Here is a 19,048-nt window from a genome sequence, read left to right as displayed (position 1 = left end):
AATCAGGGGGGGGGGGGGGCTATAAAATCGCCACTGTTTAGCAAAAGGCTATAGCCATGACGCTTCTTCAGGACCGTGGAGAGCTCCTTGAGAGAGAGAGAGAGAGAGAGAGAGAGAGAGAGAGAGAGAGAGAGAGAGAGAGAGAGAGAGAGAGAGAGAGAATGTGACTGAGAGAGAAATGCAGTTCCGCTCGTTTTTGGCTTGAGAGATTTCAATTAAGACAGATCAGGTACAGATTTATCTCACAGTTTGCGTATGACTGAAGGAGGAGGAGAAAAGATGAGCTCAGTTTGCCAGAGTTATTACACCGCAGAGAAAGTGTTTGTGGAAGGCTTCAGATGTCCTAAGCCTGGCAGTGACAGCACGACACTCTACTGTTGTGGCTTTAATGACATCAAGTATTGCTGTGATGATCCCAACAGTTTCTTCCCCTATGAATATGGATACATGTGGTGGCTGAGGTAAGGTCTTGCCTGTTGTAGGGCTGTCACAATTACAACGTAAGTTGTTTTAAAATGGTCACAATTGTGATTAACGATTTAATTGTGTTTTTCTCGTTGAACACTGCAGGAACATATGATTAAAACATAAATTTATGTTTAGCTTTTAAGCTTTGAAGTTGCACACGTGCAGTCATGACAAATAACCTATTATACAAAGAAATGACTGACAAATGTATTAACGTTATACTTTATAAAAACATGAATAGTGAAAATAGAAGCTCATCGCATTGCATGCAATGCCTTGTGAGCTTTTAGATCTGATATTTCCACTACTTTTGAGAATGCAATTTAATCGATGTGATAGGCAATACAATCAAACAATTGGCAAGATATCTCGGAACATGCACTGAGAAGAATATTCCGCCCATCTACTTAAAAATTCCATGCAACTAATTGCATCATTTGATTATGTAAATCAAGCAAGACTAGTCTTTGTACTATAAAATACTTAATTCGCTTAAGTAGTCAACTTAACTTGGTTAAGTAGCCTAAAGCAAACTTCTTTTTTGCAAGTAAAATCTACAAGAATTGTCAAGTAAAATCTAAGCTAGAGCTGAGGATTTTGCAGCCACATTTTTCTGATATGTTTGTTACATCAATTACAGAGCATGTCATATACCTTGAAAGAAAGCTTGGACATCATAAGTGAAATGCATTTAAGAGATGATAGATTAGGGACTCAAAGCTTCCATGCCAATAGTCTACCTATTTTAATTGAAATTGACCTCCTTTACATAATCTACACTAACACCATTTTCAAAAAAGAAATCTTGAATTTAAAATGGAGAGTATTTTAGGGGGAAAAAGAGCTGCAAACAAATGTTCATTTGACAGTTTAGCTTTATGGTTTCGTGTCACCTGTTCAATTTAGCCTTCAAAGTCAATTAATATTGGCACTGAATGCTTGTTTTAATAATAATAATAATAATAAACTGTATTTGTATGCATGTTTCATACAGGGTTGCAGTTCAAGGTGCTTCACAGGCAGAGTTCAAATACTTCACAATTAAGAGAGATAAGTCAGATATAGAAATTAACCTAGAAAACACCAGGTAAAAACACAGAATATGCATAGAATCATGATGGGCATAGGATTAGAACGGTAAAAACATAATAAGTCAAAAATAATAAAATAAAGTTGGAATAATAAGAAATCCTGGGGAAAAAATCATTCAATAACTTAAAACCATATAGACAGGAAACATATTATTAATAAAGTGCTGATGAACCAAGGTGCTAAGAGAGGAGGTGCTAAGAGACCTGCTGTGGAGGATGTCAGTGCTCTGTATGGTAATAACAAGTCTGTAATATCTGCAGGGCCTTGGCAGTTGAGTGCTTTGTTTACCATGAGTAGGACCTTGAAATGTATTCAATTCAATTCAAAGGGCTTTATTGGCATGAGAAAACATGTGTAAAACGTTTACATTGCCAAAGCAGAAAGCACAATACAACAATACAGCAATACAATCAAAACAAAAATGGTATTCAATGGGGGCCCGGGAGCCAATGGAGGGTGTACAGGACTGGTCTGGTGTGATGTGTTCTGTCTATGGCTTGTTTTGGTAGTCCTGTGAGTAGAGCATTACAGTAATCTAGGTGGCTGGTGATGAAGGCATGGATAACTTTTTCAGCATCTGCTTGTGACAGGAAGGGTCGTCGTACCGTTGCCATATTTCTGATATGAATAAAATGCAATTTTCGTTTCTTTATTGATGTGAGTTAGATCTGAGTCAAGTATGACTCCGAGGCTGTTTACTTGTGGTTTTCTATAGTTCTATCACTATGAATGACAGATCTGCTATGGAGTGACCGGCTTCCATAAAGTGTCTGGCAATAGGAGATTATGTCCTGGTGTCTGATGGCACTCATACGTGTGCAGACTGGTCTGGATGTGTTGCCTACTGGAGATTACATTTACAGGAAATCATGTAGACTACATTGGAAGAACTACAGTTTTCCTTTATGTTTTTGAGACCACCGCACCTGCAGTCAACCGTAAACAAAGGACAAAGAAGGGCGCAACAGATCCCTGTTCTTACTTGAGGTGTTAGGTGTCCTAGGGAGTTCAACAGTTTATCACTTTTAGGTTTTGGACCTACCAGTAGCACCTCTGTTTTATTTTTGTTTAGTTTTAGTAGGTTTGCGTTCATCCAGTCAGTTATGTCAGTGAGGCAAGAGGTGAGGGTACTATTGCATCTGTGATATCCAGTGGTAGAAAAAATACTAATTTGTTTTACTAAAGTAAAAGTACCACATGTAATGATGTAGATAGACACACACTGTTACAAGTAAAATCCTGTATTCAAATATACTAAAAGTACCAATATATACTCATTATGCAGAATGTCCGAAGTTGTTTTCTAAATTTCAAAAGTAAATGTACTTAATGGTTGCTTTCAACCACTGTTGATATCCTTGTAGAGGACAAGCACATTATAAAGAAAAACATCACATGGATGCAACTGGGACGTATCATCAGTGTTGTAGCCTGGGGTCGACGGGTGTTTCGGGTCTCGCAACAAACACCCTCACCCAGGTGACCCAGCCGGGGTTGATCAAGCCCCGACTTACGTCCCAGTAGCTACCCACGGTCAGTCCTCTTAGGGAAAGACAGGGCCACTCAATCCGCTTTTCCGGAACTACTCTGCCGGGGCTGGGGGAGAAGAGAGGCTCTGGCACGTGGAGGGACAAGGCCAGTGATTTTCAACTGGCGGCCCGCGGGCCAAATCCGGCCCCAGCTGAGCTGTCTTGTGGCCCCTGGAACACATTCCACATTCCAATGTAAAAATAAAAAATAAATAAAAAATATTATTAGATGGTTGGTTGTACAGAATGACCATTTTGAATGTTTTTCATAACCGTTAACCGAAGCTCGTTAATGGTTAACCGACCAATAATCCGGTAAGAATAAAATGTAGGCTACTGTTTAGAATGGAGGAATGTTTGGGACTCACTCAGGGTTAACTAAGGGTTAATTAACACCCACTGACTACTGCATTTGCAGTCAAGACGAGAGGAGGGTGAATGTAATCTTTGGTGAGTAAATTGTGGAGACCATCCACCACTCTGGGCGGTATGTTTCATAATAATACTACTGTATGTACTTCGTGTTGTTGTAGCACGTCTGGGGTAGCTAGATTAGGCAGGGGGCCACAAATTACTTGAAGTTGGGTGCCACAAGACCGTGAAAACAAAAATGAACAAAATGTTCATAGTTAACCGAAACAGGAAACCGTTGAGGAATTTGTAACTGGTTGGTTAAAGGGTTCATTTATTATGCTATTATTTATTTTATTTTTTTGTGCAAGGTTAGCTGTCAAGCAGGCAAGTTACAAATAGCTGCAAGTAACTGCCTGATTCTGCCTTAACATGGGTAAATAAACAGTGGTTTATAAAGTGCTTGAAAGCCATACTTGAGTACAGATACTACAGATAAGGTACAGATACTGTATCTTACCTGAAAGACATTTTTACCCCTGTAAAAGTTAAAGTCACCCCTAAGAAAATACATCTTAAATACATCTTAACACGTGTAAAGTCTTCAGGTAGCTCACATCATAAGTACTTAAGAAAAGGTGTTAAGATGTATTTAAGTATCAAAAGTAAAAGTACAAGTATCAAAAGTAAAAGTATTAAAGACCTTTCATGGTACAAAGAAACAAAACAGCCAGAAATACAGAAGTACATCTCCATCCACTTGTAGGTTTTACACAGTATGATTCATTCATCCTCAATAGTGCCCTGGGCTGAATGATGGTCTAACTCTCCACTATTAATTAAATGCATCATAAGAGCTTGTGCTCTTATCGGCCGGATGCTCAAAAACTACACAAAAAAGCTAAAAACGTTCCTTCAAAGGAACAGGTAAACACTGCACCTTGCCAGCCTGCCTCGACCACTCTTCTCACAAAGACACTTCCATGCCAGGGACCCATGCACAGAACACTGAAATATCTACTTCCTATTTTCTCAATATCTAAATCAAAGCCTTTCAGAAACCCAAGGACGCTTTACAATACAAAAATAATCTATTCGCCAAAAGCCTAAGTAAACAAGGGTCTCTTCAGTGCAGACTAAAGCCTGTGCATTATAAAGGACTGGCACAGAAATGATCCTATCAAACATCAAAAGGCATGAATGCAGTATGAAGCAGGCCCTGATAAGTTACCATAATGGACATGATATTACATAGGACATTGTTGAGTCCTATGTAGCGCACACAACAAACGGATAACCACGAACACAGTCTTGTGGCCCCCAACTTCAAGTCATTTTACAATTGTGGCCCCCTGCCTAATCTAGTTGAATATCCCTGGACTAGGCTCTGTGGATGGCCCCCTGGCCGGGCTCCTCCTTCGTCTCACCAGGTCCAGGACCTGAGTGTTGCACCAGACTCCCATTGTTCCAAACATTTCATTCTGGCGTGATGGTTTCGTGGGCCGTGGTGGTGGTACTGCAGGCTCCACTTGCGGCTTGCTTGAATGGCCCTCCTTAAAGGCCTCACCGTGGATTTGTTGGGCTTCTTCCTTACGGAAGACACAGTAACATTTTAACAACACAAATATTGTATCCGGGTCCGTGGCGCAAAGTCTTTTCAGATGGGGGTCCACAGCCAAATATCAATTTGGGGGTCCTTGACAAGTTTGAGAACCACTGATTTATGCTAATGATAATTCTTCTGTTTGGACCTTCTCTGACTTTTGTTTTAGTGTGGGAGCTCTTGTGGGCCTCGCCATAGCAGCTGTGGTTCTCCTTGCATTCATCATTACACTTTGTGTCCTGTGCTACTTGTTCATCGCCACCAAACCCAAAGGACTGGACAATGGGTTGCCTCTCAGGGAAGCAGGTGAGTTCATGTCTCATACAATGAATGCATTGGTGATATTTTAAACAGTGGTGGACAGTAATCACTACATTTATTTGAGTACTGTACTTAAAGCCGCACTATATAACTTTTTATGAATAAAATGTAATTTTTGTCAAATCTGTATGATATAAAGAAAACATCATATGGATGCACCTGGGACCGGGTCAGTGTTGTAGCCTGGGGTCATAGGGTGTTTCGGGTCTCGCAACAACATACACCATCGCCCAGGTGACCCAGCCGGGGTTGATCAAGCCCCGACTTACGCCCCAGTAGCTACTAAATGAGGAGATACAGGTAAAATGGAGGTCCATAGAATTGTCTGAATGTAAAGATATGGAGAAACTCATCCCATTCCTTACAATGATTCAGAATATAGAGCTATTTAACACTTATTTTAACCAAAGTAAATCACTTACCCTACCTTTAATCATGACCTGCAAGCAGGCGTCGTTCTTCTCATGTATTTATGAGCCAATGTGGTTGCAGTTGGTTATATAAGTGGTGCCAATCACACTCACCGCCAAAGGGGAGAATTCTCCCCTTTGCAGTCAATTCAATTCAATTCAAAGGGCTTTATTGGCATGAGAAAACATACGTTTACATTGCCAAAGCAGAAAGCACAATACAACAATACATAAATACAATCAAAACAAAAAATATGTACATTTGAAAGTCAGAATCTTCAATAGATCAATTTCTATGTACCAAGATCACTGGGTGCAGGTATAGTGCAGGAATATACACAATGATTAGTCTTTAGGGTGGTTGTGTTCCGTTTGATATCCTTCTCCTATCACAGCAACTCACGAATCTTGCTGCTGTGTTTGCACATTGTTGTACTTCGCCTAGCAGATATGGGAGTTTTTTGTCATTGGTCATGTTTTCAAAATCTCCGTGTGTGGTTGTAATCTGTGGGAAGTATGTGTCTCTGATGTCTTGGTACAATGGACAGACGGTTAGGAAGTGTAGCTCGGTTTCCACTTCATTTTGTGTGTCTGTCTTCTCTCGGGATACAGGTCTGCCTGTGACGACCTTTCTCGATCGCAAGACTGTGCTCACTGAGTCTGTACCTGCAGTCATTGGTGTTTACCGCCAAAGGGGAGAATTCTCCCCTTTTTGTCTTTTTTTGGTATTTTGTTTTTAAATTTCTAAAATGTTTTTTTTTTTTCGTTATTCTCAACGAATTAGGAGATAACGCGGAAAAAAAATCCGGGAAAAAAAATCCATTCACTTCAATGTTAAAAAATAAACGGACAAATAATTCAGATTTTTTCTATAAAAAAATCATTAAAAACGCTGGCAGTGGGTGAGTACATTATGAATAAATTCTGGCACTCAAAAGTAAAAAATGATTAGTGCACAATCTGCACATACTAAAAGCCAGAGAAGTGGCTTCCCATCATGTCGCCTCGTCAGCCTCCTGTTCAGATCAAGTTTATCCCAAACGGGTAAATTGATTTGTCCATACTCCAGAAGGTATGTCAATACTGTCTGGGCCAATGGGTGATCCAGGAGCATCATGTCTTTTAATCATCCTTAAGCAAGCAATCATTTTATTATCTTATTTAGTCTGTTTGTATCTGTAAACAGACATTGGAAACAATGTTCCATTTGTTTAGGCCAACGACCTGCCTTCAAATGTAGCATTAATGCGTCACTGAAGACAAACCTATTAAAAGTGAACCTTGAATGGGGGGAATGTCAGCTAATAACAATGAGCGGAAAGAATGTTGACAGAACTGAACAGTGGTTGTATAGGGTTCTCTAGCCAGCGGCAGTGGCGTAGCCAGAACACTAGCACAGGCTGGGCCTAGGGAGGAGCGGGTGGGCACACATGCGCGCCCGTGCATGCGCGCCCAGAATTTGTGTTTTTTTTGTGCGTTTTTTCATACTTTTTTTGCGGGTTTGTGACGGATTTTGGATACCTATATATACACTGTTATCAAAATGGCTGAATATGATATTAAAAAATAAAAAATAAAAAATAAATTTTTATATATATATATATATATATATATATATTATATATATATATATATATATATATTATATATATATATATATATATTATTTTATTTTCTTCTTTTTTTTTTTGGGTGGGCAGAAAAACCAAACGGGTGGGCCCAGGCCTACCTATGTTCACCCGTGGCTACACCTACACACCCCTGGCCAGCGGTATGTTCCTGCAAACAATACATTTGTTTCCATACACCCATCTGGGGGACAGATGGGTGTATGGAAACAGTCATAAGGGTGTTCTGAGTGGTGGACACAGTCACAGCGACATGATCTGCAGTTTGAAGTGACCCATGTGTGGCTATTGTTATGTTTTGGGTACAGATCAGCACAGTTAGGGTGAAGTTGGAAAAGGATACAAAATGTAACCCCAGAGGATATGTCAAGACTCAACAGTATTTTGGCTATTCGTGCATTAAGTAATAATAAACTGTTATCCCAGTTAATGACAATTACTTATGTCAGTCTTGTTTCTGAATTCCAGCTTGGCAACAAGCTGTCAATAAACATGCTGCAACTAGTCGTCACTTTCTCCCTTCTGGCTAAAGGCCAGGCAATGAGGGGTCGCCAATGGCTTCCCATACTCTGAACCAAGCCCCCAGAACCACGGTAGAACAGAGAAGCTGCCGCCGCCTGGTGGGAAAATCTGGGATTGCAACACTTCTGCATTTAAAACGCCACTGCGCGTACTTCTATCGTCTGAAACCCTAGTGCGCCTGCTCAGTGCTCAAGTTTTCCACATTTGGGCTAAACTCATTGATCTCAAATGTGCTGTTGGTTGTTTTCTTTATATTGGTAGTCAAGCTGTAAATTACATTTCATATCAGTCTTGTTTTTTCTTTAATCCCCTCCCCCAGAATGCAATGACAAATAGCTACCAGCGTCACCAAAAACACAAAAGAAAAGTTACACAGTATGACTTTAAAAATCTGTGTATGTCTTCTAGGAACTGAATCCAACCCACAGGAAGGGCCAAGTCAACCCAGCAAGCATACCGGTCCCCAAGGGTTTCGGAAACACTTCTTGAGCGGCAAATTGGACTGTGACAACCAGCCACCAGAACCTGACCGTCTGTTCCAGCGTTGTTTCATGGCAACAGTCACAACCATCAATGTAGAGGGTCCTGCATAGAGCACACTAAGACACAATTTATACTTTGTTGTATGACCGTGTCACTCCCCAGAAATCTTTTTTTTTTTTCAAGAAAAAAAGTGCCTCATTGCGTTACTTTTTTATTTATTATTATTATATATTTTTTACTGTTACAAAGCAAGGGAAATTAAACTCCTCCACCAGCTGGTGACTCCTTGTGTATTGGAGGAGACATGTTGTTGTCTACTCCAAGGCCAACAAGTGGGGGTTAGCAGAAAGTATTTAGCCCAAGTGGGGCTGGTTGTATTTGCATCTAATTGTTTTATTTAGAAAGATAATATTATTTTAACCAGGGGGCACGGTGGCACAGTCGGTAGTGCTGTCGCCTCACAGCTAGAAGGTCCTGGGTTCGATTTCCGCAGGGGACGCTGTGGGCGCTGGGGGTGTGTTCTCTCCTCCGCGTCATCAGTGCCCATACCCTAGGTGGGGTTGGCGAAAGGGCCTTTCTGTGTGGAGTTTGCATGTTCTCCCCATGTCTCCTAGGGTAGGTACCCTCACAAAAACATGCAGTAATCCTGGTCACTATACTGCCTCCCCCTGGCCAGCCGGGGCGCCTGATGGAGGGGAAGGGAACTGGTTGGAATAACGTGTTCCTTCCACGCGCTACGTCCAACCAGGGAAACTCTCCCCTGTCAGGTGACAAGAAGGTCAGTTGGCTCTCATGCATTGAAGAAGGCATGAGCTCGGCCCTGGCCTCCCTAGGTTGGCAGAGGGAAGGTAGTGCCCAGGATTACATAGACAATTGGCACTGGGTGTAAAAAATAGGGTTACAAAATCGTGGGATAAAAAATGTAAGTAAAAAATATATATATATATTATTTTAACCACTTAAACCGTATACGTTGTTGACCAAGGTCCCCAAGGGGTCTGTTGGCCCTCGTTTTCCCTCTACACCAGCGCTACTCAACCCGCGGCCCGCGGGCCGCATGCGGCCCGATCGCAGCGTCTTGGCGGCCCCCTCATGGTCAAAACATTTTTTTTCCGGCCACGCGGCTTTGCCGCGCGCCCAGGATAGGTGTCTGCCACTGGACATACACACAACACAAAATAAACTGGTACAGTGAAAAGAATATGATGTCAAAATGTACATTTTCTTGTTTGTTACAAAATCGAAAAATCCAAAATAGGACCGTCATTTTTATGGCGGCCCCTTGGACTTTTGGTATTTTGCTGAGTGGCCCCTGAGCCATCTTAAGTTGAGTAGCCCTGCTCTACACGAACTTAGGTCCGCTATTTTCGCCAGATGTTTGTTTATTTTTGCTGAATGCTTCATGTGGTTAAACCTGAACCATGTTCAGATTTCCTTCAGGTTATAACAGAGATGACCTGCTTAGGGAATTAATTGTTCGAGGGGCATTTTGGAATAACAGCTAATTAGAGGAGAAAAAAACAAAAATATATCAATACTCGTTAAATCCATTCTCTGTCCTTATGGTTGCAGTACAAGGTCACTCTCTCCACACTCATACCCCTAGCAGCTAGCTAATAGATCTAGACTTTTCATGTCTGCCATATACACAGTCATTTCTGTTATAATTATAATGTCATGCACGCCAACGAGCCAAATTGCCACTTTAGTGGAAAGATACTTATCAGGGTAATTTAAGATTTTCAATTAAACACAGACCTTGAACAGGTTTAATACTGGAAAAACAACAACAACTTTGAAACCTTTTGCCATTCTTATTGTGCAGTAAAACAAAACAAAAAAAAGAAAACAAGCTGTAACAGAAGGACATCAATTTTCTTATATTGATTTTAGTTTGTTCTTATACTATACTGTACATGATTCTGAAGGTTTTGTTCTTCAAAGTACCAAAGGAAAATTACCCTGCTTGTCAACATGGAACTCTGCAAGAAAAATGCTGCTCAAAATGGGGGCGCTAGGCTGAAAGTGGTTAATGGGGGAATTATCCTCTCTGCATTCACTGTGCTATAGGTACATTGTGCTTCAGTTTCTATATGTGTATTATGCCGATGTCTCACTGTCAGAGACAAATATGCATGTCAACAAAGGGCAACTTCAGAGTCTACAAATATGGACTTCTATTTTTAAAGGTTGTAAAAATGCTAAAGAGTTTTGCAGGATAATTAATGATTTAATGTTGGCATTGAGAATTATGTGATTTAAATACCTTGGAGTGGAGGAGCATGATTATAATAAATTCATTGGATCTTACTTTGATCTTATTTTGCCCAAAGAAACAAACCAAAAGATTGGCACCATCTGTTTTGCGTTACATATTTCTGTGATAAAAATAACACCTACTGTAACATACAGAGTATATATCTCAATTCATATGACCATGCATCTGTGATTATTATTAATCATCATCAGCCCTAAAACGAAACCCTTGTATGATTTGTCTTCCTCAGTTGAATCATTACGTAACTAAAAGCAGAGTACCAAAACCTTTTGTGTGCTTACACATATTCTGGGGCATTAAGTTCTTCTTGCACAAACTTTAACCAGGAATCGATTTAAGCTTGTTCTGGCAGACACTTATTGAACCTGCAGTATTACACAACAGGCACAGCTCAGTATATAGTATATCATCACAAAATAAAATCACAAAAGCAATTTAGTATTAGGACAAGATATATGCACACAATTTTACTGTGAAAAACAAGGAAACCCAAGACCAATCACAAGGCTTAAATAGTTTTGAACGTGTCTGACTGTGAGATAAATTGCATGGACACTGCCCACGGATTTGGGTAGGACATTGGCAGTAATTGATTACTCCCTGCTCTTGGTGTTGTCTGTCTGTTTATGTTTTAGCAGGTGGCAGCTCCTTCCTTCTGACTTTACTAAAAAGGAACTTACATTTCACCAATAAATCCTGATGGTTTCCTAGTGGGTTTTGTTCCATGTCTGATTAAACAAACAGCTTGAAACAGAACTCTCATCAACAACCCTTTTTTTCTTGGCACACTTAGGACTGGGCAGCTAGTGTTTAGATTTAAAAATAATAATTGTCATGGTTGATTTAATAATTTTAAATCCCTATATATTGTTGTTGAGCGGTTGTCTATCCCAGGTGTCTTCTTCTTGTTTCCCTCTACACCAAATGTCTTCACGGAAAATAGCCCATTGTCGCAGAATGTTCCCCTATTATGACATGCTCAGAATAGGGATGCTAGGGTTAATGAGGTACAAAAAATCTAATTGTTGAACTTGGGATCCACATGGGAACATGGTTCTAATATGTATCTCAGACTTCACATGGCCAGTCCAAATTAAGGCAAGGTTTCAGGCTGATCAGAGCCCCATTGACTTCCATCATAAAATTAAAGTTAGATATTTTAAAAGATATGTGTGAAAGAAATGAATGGAGGTACTTCTGTGGCCTACTTGCAGTCAGTGTGCACAAGAAACGTGTGAAGTTGATTAGTCTAGCGGTTTGCGAGATACACACAGACCCAACCCTCTTATAGTGTAGAAGATGGCTAGTCTTCAGCAGAGCCAAGTAGTACTTGTAGCTAACAATATTCTATCATAATAGCATTGAAATAATTTTACCATATCGTTGCTGTCGAGCCGAATCCTTGTATCTCCAAATTTCAACTTCTCATGTTTTCCGTAAATGCACTGCCTATTGTATTTCATCATACTAGTGTCACCCAAAAGTAGCAAAAATAACAGATCTACAAGCTCACGTGTCACGATGCGACGTGTTGTGAGCTTGAAGATCTGCTATTTTGACAATTTCTGCATTTTTTATCAAATTTAAAGTGGCTAAGTGTGTCTGTTTGTTTTATAAATATTGAACCAATGAAAAGTATCAACAAGAGACTATAACTGATTTATGTTGCAAAGCAACAGTGACCTGTAATCTCAGTTTATTGATACTGGATGTGCAGAACAGAATATGGTCCACAGTCACAAGCAAAGGAGGAAACTGAACTTTTAACAAGGCTACACAGTCAAATTAAGTGTACAAGTACACTCTCAGGAGTGATGAGTAAATTAACACTATGAGCTTGAGCGGCACACAAATCCCCTTGGCCAAAGAGTTCAACACTTTTAATCCCTATCCGAGTGGATCAGATTTGGATTTGGGGTAGTTCAATCAAAACCAAAAAAAAAAGATTCAGATCAATTGATATCGGGTCTGTGATCATAAAATTATCTCAGCAAACATTATCAATAACAGATACTATGTTTGATTAATCAAACAAACAAACAAACAAACAAACATATTTAACACCCAAAATCCAAATTGGATTACACATAGAACTCTTGACCAGGCCCTTGAGATAATTGTGCACAATAAGAATTACAGTGATCAAATTCCCATACCCCACAAGTTCCACAACCAAAATTCCATTGAGGAGTTTAAAACACCAAACAGCTCTGTTTATAGCTGACAAAAAATCTAATATGGTCCAAGAGTAAACTGTGTGAACTACAAATTGTTTGAAAATTGGCCCTGACTGCATCTCAGTTTTATAGAGCCACATTTGTTTTAGAGAGATTTATATCACGACAACACACCATTAAAGACAACTCTCTTAACATCAATTATACAACAGGTATAGTTCCGACCAAGCAATCTGATTGGTTGAAATAGCAATCTAGCCGTGCTTCAAACCAGCATGATAGCACGGGCCTAATCACATTAATAAATCACTCCGCACTGCAGTCCGCACCTGATTAGACCATATATGGCACAGCTGTGCTGTGACGTCACGCTGTCCCACGGTAGGAAAACAAACAGACGAAAACAAACAGCACGGCGAAAATAGCCGATCTACAAGTTCACAGCGCGTCGCCAGGTATCGCACGGCGAAAATAGCCGATCTACAAGTTCACAACGCGTTGCCATCGAGACGCGTTGTCAGCTTGTAGATCAGTTATTTTGGCCACGTGACACGGTCGTACGACGGAGCATAATGCCACTTTAGGCTAATAACATTTGATAACAATGATGTAAGACGCCTGCAATAAAACCGAAAATCACAGTAGTTCTGTGGTTTAGTGAGTTTTCATGTGACTTTTATTCAACCATATAAGAATGACAGAAAGTGTCACTGTAACCACTTGAGCCCTATTTAAAAAATTGTGAAAACATAGCTGTCACTATTTGTAGATCTGCTATTTGCTATTTTCGAAATGCTTTAAAATGTTCAAACATTTGTTGAACATGTTCACCTATAATGACATGCCCACAATAGGGATGCCAGGTTGAAAGTGGTAACTGATAAGGCACATTCTTCTGACCACAACACAGGGTAGCACAGTGTCATCGCAAAATATAACGTTAAAGCTCTTCTTTCTTCTTTAAGATGATCTGCCGGACCAATTCAGCAACCTTGGGCCTGATTTCTTTGACTGAAGTTTTCGGCCCCCAAGCATCAACTACTTTTCCATTTACATCGATCAGATACTTCCAGAAGTTCCAGTCAGGCTCCTTTCCAGAGGACTCTGTAAGAGGGGAAAAATACAGATGAAACGGGGTACTATCAACCAATATTTTATCAACTTAAACCTTATATACTTGACCTCCCCCCCATGGTCTACACATCCTCCCATTTTCCCTTTATATTTTTGCCAAAAACTGTTTATCACAGACTGTTCGCCCCAGAAGGGTTCATGTGGTTAAGACCCTCAAGGTTTTGAAACATTCATCTCAACAATACAGCTATTCCCTCTACGATCTACATACATGTACAGTATAAGCTATTGATCAGACATCTATGTCAATAGTTTTAAATAATTCACACCATACAGTTCTTAATAATGTATGTTGTGTGCATTATTCAAGATTCAATCATTTATTATTTATGCACTATACTATTCAATACAAAACAAAACACAATTCCAAACAATTGTACGGTAATTTAATTCATCACTAAGCATGGGTTGCATTATACAGTGTGTCTTTACTGGACGGAACGTAATGATCTGAAAGTCAAACCCAGCCCCATGTAGCATGCTTGATGGCTACATGTCACTCACACTGAATGTCTATCACACTGAAATCAAACAAAACACTAATTTAAATGCATGGACACGCAGTCGCACACTTCCATGAGCCTGGCTGGTAGACTTAAGAAAGTGTTTTATTTCATTCAATTTCATCAGCATTTTCTAAGACTGAAAAGGGCGATACTTTATGAATAATAGATAATATCATAACATTTTACATGGCAATGAGATTGCATATTTTACTGCTCATCGCCTCCAATCATCCCATTTCTCCAATTACATCTGGCCAGCTCGTCTCTACTTTGCGCTCCTGCATCTTTGAGTACGTTCACGTATGTTAATACGTGACCAGTGCTCGTGTATTGGTTCCCACAGCACCAATTTGCTGGCTGGCAGTTCTTGATGTCTTTGGCAGCGTCCTGCTAGTCTCATTCTCCTGGCTGCTATTTTCTCGCTCACCCTTGGTGTTCCCTCATACAGATTCTTGTCGGTAACATGTGCACTCTTGCTGATGTGAAGTACTGCACGCAACATTCTGGTGTAACACCTGTCGAGAGATTTCTGCAGGTTTGGTTTCAGGGTCCAGCATTTGCTGCCATATGAAGAACAGACTCTACCGTTGCATATAAAGAAGCTGAGCTTGATTTGTCTGGAGAGGTTGGAGTGCCATTCACTGGCCATGCAAACCTTAATTAATTAAATAAACACATTCATTAATTAATGTGGCTATGGTGGGGGGGCCACTTTGTTGAGAGCATGAACTGTGATTGGTGTGTGGAAAAGTATGGCTGATTGGAAACATTTATCCAATCAGCTGATTACATCTGGGGCGCGTATAACTCCTGCGTCCTGCATGAACTAACGTGATGCTTCATTTGGTGTGTCCTGGGCCAAAAGTACGTCCACAGACGTGAAGCAGAATGAAGCTGTTTGGGAACCCCTGGTCTAGAACACTGCAACTCACTCACCTGCGAGGTACTTGTAGGCATTGTTGGCTCCCAATCCAACCACAGCTATTTTACTGAAGAGAGGAAAGGAGACACCGTATACTCTGCGCACAAAGCTGTCGATCTCTTTGTCACTTCCAGGCTCTTGCTGGCCAAACTGGTTGCAGGGGAAGGCCAGCGCGTTGAAGTGGTAGGGTCCATAGTCTCGATGGAGCTGCTGCAGGTCAGTGTAGTGCTCCTCAGTGAATCCACATTCACTGGCCACATTCACCACCAGTGACACCTGCAAACATAGGGATACCAGAACAACGAGGGCAGTACATAAAAGAAACAAAACACTGTCATCTTACCAGACAATAACAGGTAAAATTCAGCATGCACAGATGCACACATTTTGTGAGTACTGCTGCTGACGTGCTGAGGAGGTAACGGAAACAGTGAGAAGCAGTAGATCAGGTGAGAGATACAAGGCTGACTGGTTCATTAGACCCGATTAAGGGGCTCCATGAGCCAATCAATATCTGTCTTTCTTGACTAGTTGATAGGCAATCAGGAGCGAGAGGAGCTTTGAATCACCCATTTCCGATGCTGTCAACGCACTAAATGCACAGAATCGTAAATCATGTTTTGGGGTGAGCATTTGCCCCAACTTTCATCAACCCACAGAATAACAAAACACCTACTGAGCCCCATCGGTAGGTCAGTATCTCACCTACTTGGACCAATCAATAGTCTGATCAAATGTGATAATGTCCCATTCAGTGCATTGACAGCATCCGAAGCCGGTGTTTGAATCCAACTAATCCCATGAAAGTGGACACATTGGCATAAAGATTCTCTCAACCATGAATCTGACAACTATCTGGTTTTCTTTCATAATAATGAATCTGTTTATGTAGGGTTTCCAATGGCTTGAAAAAAAATCAATAGGAGCGTTTCAGTGAATCTCAGGGCAATGCAAATTATGAGTTTAGATTTGTTTGTGCCTTTGTTTGCACCAGTTGCTTCTTTTCACTAGATAGCGAGGAGATTCACTGAACAGGTTAGGATTGATTTTACTCTTCACTTCAAAGCCAGAAACGCTCTTGATCCCCAGTATATTATTGATATTTTCATCAGGGAGAAATCTATTGATCATTCCAAAATCATTTAAAAAAATGTGTGGTCACCTTTAAAGACTCTCTTCTTCATTGCTGCTTTTGGGCACAATTTTTGAAAGACTTGTTATTGTGATTGTATTTGATTCATTTATTAAATGTGAAGATAATTTGATTATATATGCTTTGATACTGTACAGCATCTATATTGTTTTTATAACTTTTTAAAAAGAATATTGTTGTAAAAGTATTGTAACTTTGTTATGAGAAATTATTTATAAAGTTGATATCATTATTGTGATGGAAGATTGCAATATTTCTAACATTTTGTGACTTAAAACATATTGACACTTTTTTAAAACAGGCATTCTTAAATGTGTTCGCTTTCTCAGCATTTTGTGTTATAAAGATTAGTGAAGAGGTCAGGGCTGGACCTGTACATGCAGAAAAAGCTATAAAATAAGGTGAGTACGAATCAACTGCTTTAGTATAGTAAAACATCCAACTTTGTGCATGCTCACAAGAAGAATGAAAAATACTTAATTTTTGGGGATCCCATTATTTAGTGCCATGATGAAGTAATCACAAGTGTAACCTACATTTACATATAGTACAAGTTAGGTGTAGTATAATATTATAATGTGTTTATGCAAAGCCTAAATGTGGCCTAAGACTTAATAAATAACAGTCAGATCTGTTTCATCTAGAAATAAGACAACTTATTGCCAAAAACAAACAAATAATGATAATGTTTTAGTTTTTTTGCTTCTTCATGTTGCAACGGGTAGTTGTCAATATATTAATAATGGTAACCATAACCAATCACATTTGATGGGTTACTAGTACTACCAAAACTTTGTCTCAGTGAGCCACTCACTGGATCTGCAGGCCAGTTGCCACGTAGACTAGCATAGGCTGCAGGAAGGATGGAGTCGCTTCTGAATACCAGAACGCTCGCCCCAAAACACAGTCGCCCCGGGGCAAATCCGGGCGACCTCGGAACGGTCACCACCTGGCATTCCTAAACGTAACCTCAGTAAACTATGCCTAAATCTAACCTTATTCCTAAACTTAACATCAGTAAAACTGCCTAACCCTACACGTATTTCTAACCTTATCCTCAGTAAGACAAATACAAGAATACAAGAACCGCTGGGGGCAAGCGGTCCGCGAACGAAATAGGGGCGAGCGTGTTTTGGGGCGAGGCTTCTGGTTACCCTTCTGATAACCACAGTGCACTTTTTTTTTTGCAAAACTTTCTTTTCCATACAAAAAAAAAATCCTCTCATCCAATAAACCAAAGTGCATCAGGTTGGCATGCAGACTAAGGTGCATGCAACAACAAAAAACCTGTTGGCAACTCGCTGCTCTGGACAAGTCTGACGCTTTAAACCCAATAAAACTTACCGAACCCCGGTATTTCTCCAGGGACACCAATTTCCCTCTGCTGTTAACAACTCTGAAAGTATAAAAATCTTTCTGCTTTGTCTCGATGAGGTTGAATAACGTTATTAGCACGGCGATGAATGTCCCGAGAAGCATCGTTCAAGCCAAGCCAAGCAGCCAAGTAGTCAAAGTTCTGTGCAGTGGTTCCTTCTCTACGTTGGATTGTGATGATGAACTACTGCAGCAGGCAGCAGTGTTGCCAGATTATGCGAGAGAATTAAGCACCCAGGTCTATGAAAATAAGCCCAAAAACCTGTATGCAACGTGAGCTTGTAGATATGCTATTTTCAAAAACTCTTGCAATAAAATGCGGAATATTTAGATTTTTTGGGGGTGAAACATTCTTTGATTGATTTGATTGAATACTTTATTTAGAAAGACATGGTAAGTACATGGAAGTACAATTCACAATACAAGGTCCTCTAAACTGGATCACTCATAAAAGCACTTGGCTTATTTAAAATGAGATCCCCCTGCGTCTCAAATCATGATGACATTTAAGAAGACATACGAATATACACTACTATGCAGAACGTCATACAATCAGCTTACAGGTTACTGGTATGAAAGACAAGAAATATGTACAAGGAGTTTTAGGAGGAGGGGGAGGAGGGGGTTAAGACTGACAGGGACCAGTTTGGAATTGCAGCCTCCTGAAGGTGATTCTTTAGGGCAGTTTTGAAAGTGAGTAGGGTTTTACACTCCTTTACTCCTTTGGGTAGGGCATTCCACATTCTTGTTGTATAGCATGAGAAAGAGTTCATTCCCTTGTTTGTGCCAAATCTGGGTTGAACATGATCAGTGGAGCTGCCTCTGGTGTTATGATCGTGGACTTCATTTACGTTTTGGAAGTATTTTGACAAATACAGGGGATCCCATCATCCCAATGTTGTGTCGAATCTTGTAGACCAGGCCCAAAGCAAGTTGCCGTACTCTGTCCTCAACCCTGAGCCATCCAACCCTAGCAAAGTGAGCAGGGGTTAGATGGGTTGTATGATTGAGGCCTTGTTTTTAAGGCTTAGTGGTGTTGTTCTAATAACAACAACCGCAACTAGCCAATAAGAAGCCCAAAGTCGCTTATAATAAGC

The 19,048-nt window shown here is 40.3% G+C and overlaps 2 protein-coding genes across 2 annotated transcripts; one reads left to right on the top strand and one right to left on the bottom strand.

The window, feature by feature from the left end:
* Positions 1 to 279: 279 nt before the first annotated feature.
* On the top strand, positions 280 to 8,517 carry LOC308086678 (protein shisa-like-2A; the record flags this gene model as incomplete). Its single annotated transcript, XM_080430317.1, has 3 exons — positions 280 to 461; positions 5,213 to 5,349; positions 8,333 to 8,517. The coding sequence occupies 3 exons, from the start codon at positions 280 to 282 to the stop codon at positions 8,515 to 8,517; spliced, it is 504 nt and encodes a 167-aa protein (XP_080286443.1).
* A 3,857-nt stretch (positions 8,518 to 12,374) lies between these two features.
* Positions 12,375 to 18,122, bottom strand: gpx7 (glutathione peroxidase 7). The gene is made up of 3 exons (XM_080430904.1): positions 17,922 to 18,122; positions 15,439 to 15,700; positions 12,375 to 13,966 (listed from the first exon to the last, which is right to left on the bottom strand). Exons 1-3 carry the CDS (start codon positions 18,054 to 18,056, stop codon positions 13,803 to 13,805), a joined length of 561 nt encoding a protein of 186 aa, XP_080287030.1. The 5' UTR covers positions 18,057 to 18,122; the 3' UTR covers positions 12,375 to 13,802.
* Between the last annotated feature and the right edge of the window lie 926 nt (positions 18,123 to 19,048).

This window comes from Gymnoscopelus braueri (assembly GCF_963280865.1).
Source record: "Gymnoscopelus braueri genome assembly, chromosome: 6".
Lineage (NCBI taxonomy): Eukaryota > Metazoa > Chordata > Actinopteri > Myctophiformes > Myctophidae > Gymnoscopelus > Gymnoscopelus braueri.
The sequence above is the reverse complement of the archived record's forward strand: the minus strand, read 5'-3'. Positions and strand labels throughout refer to the sequence as shown.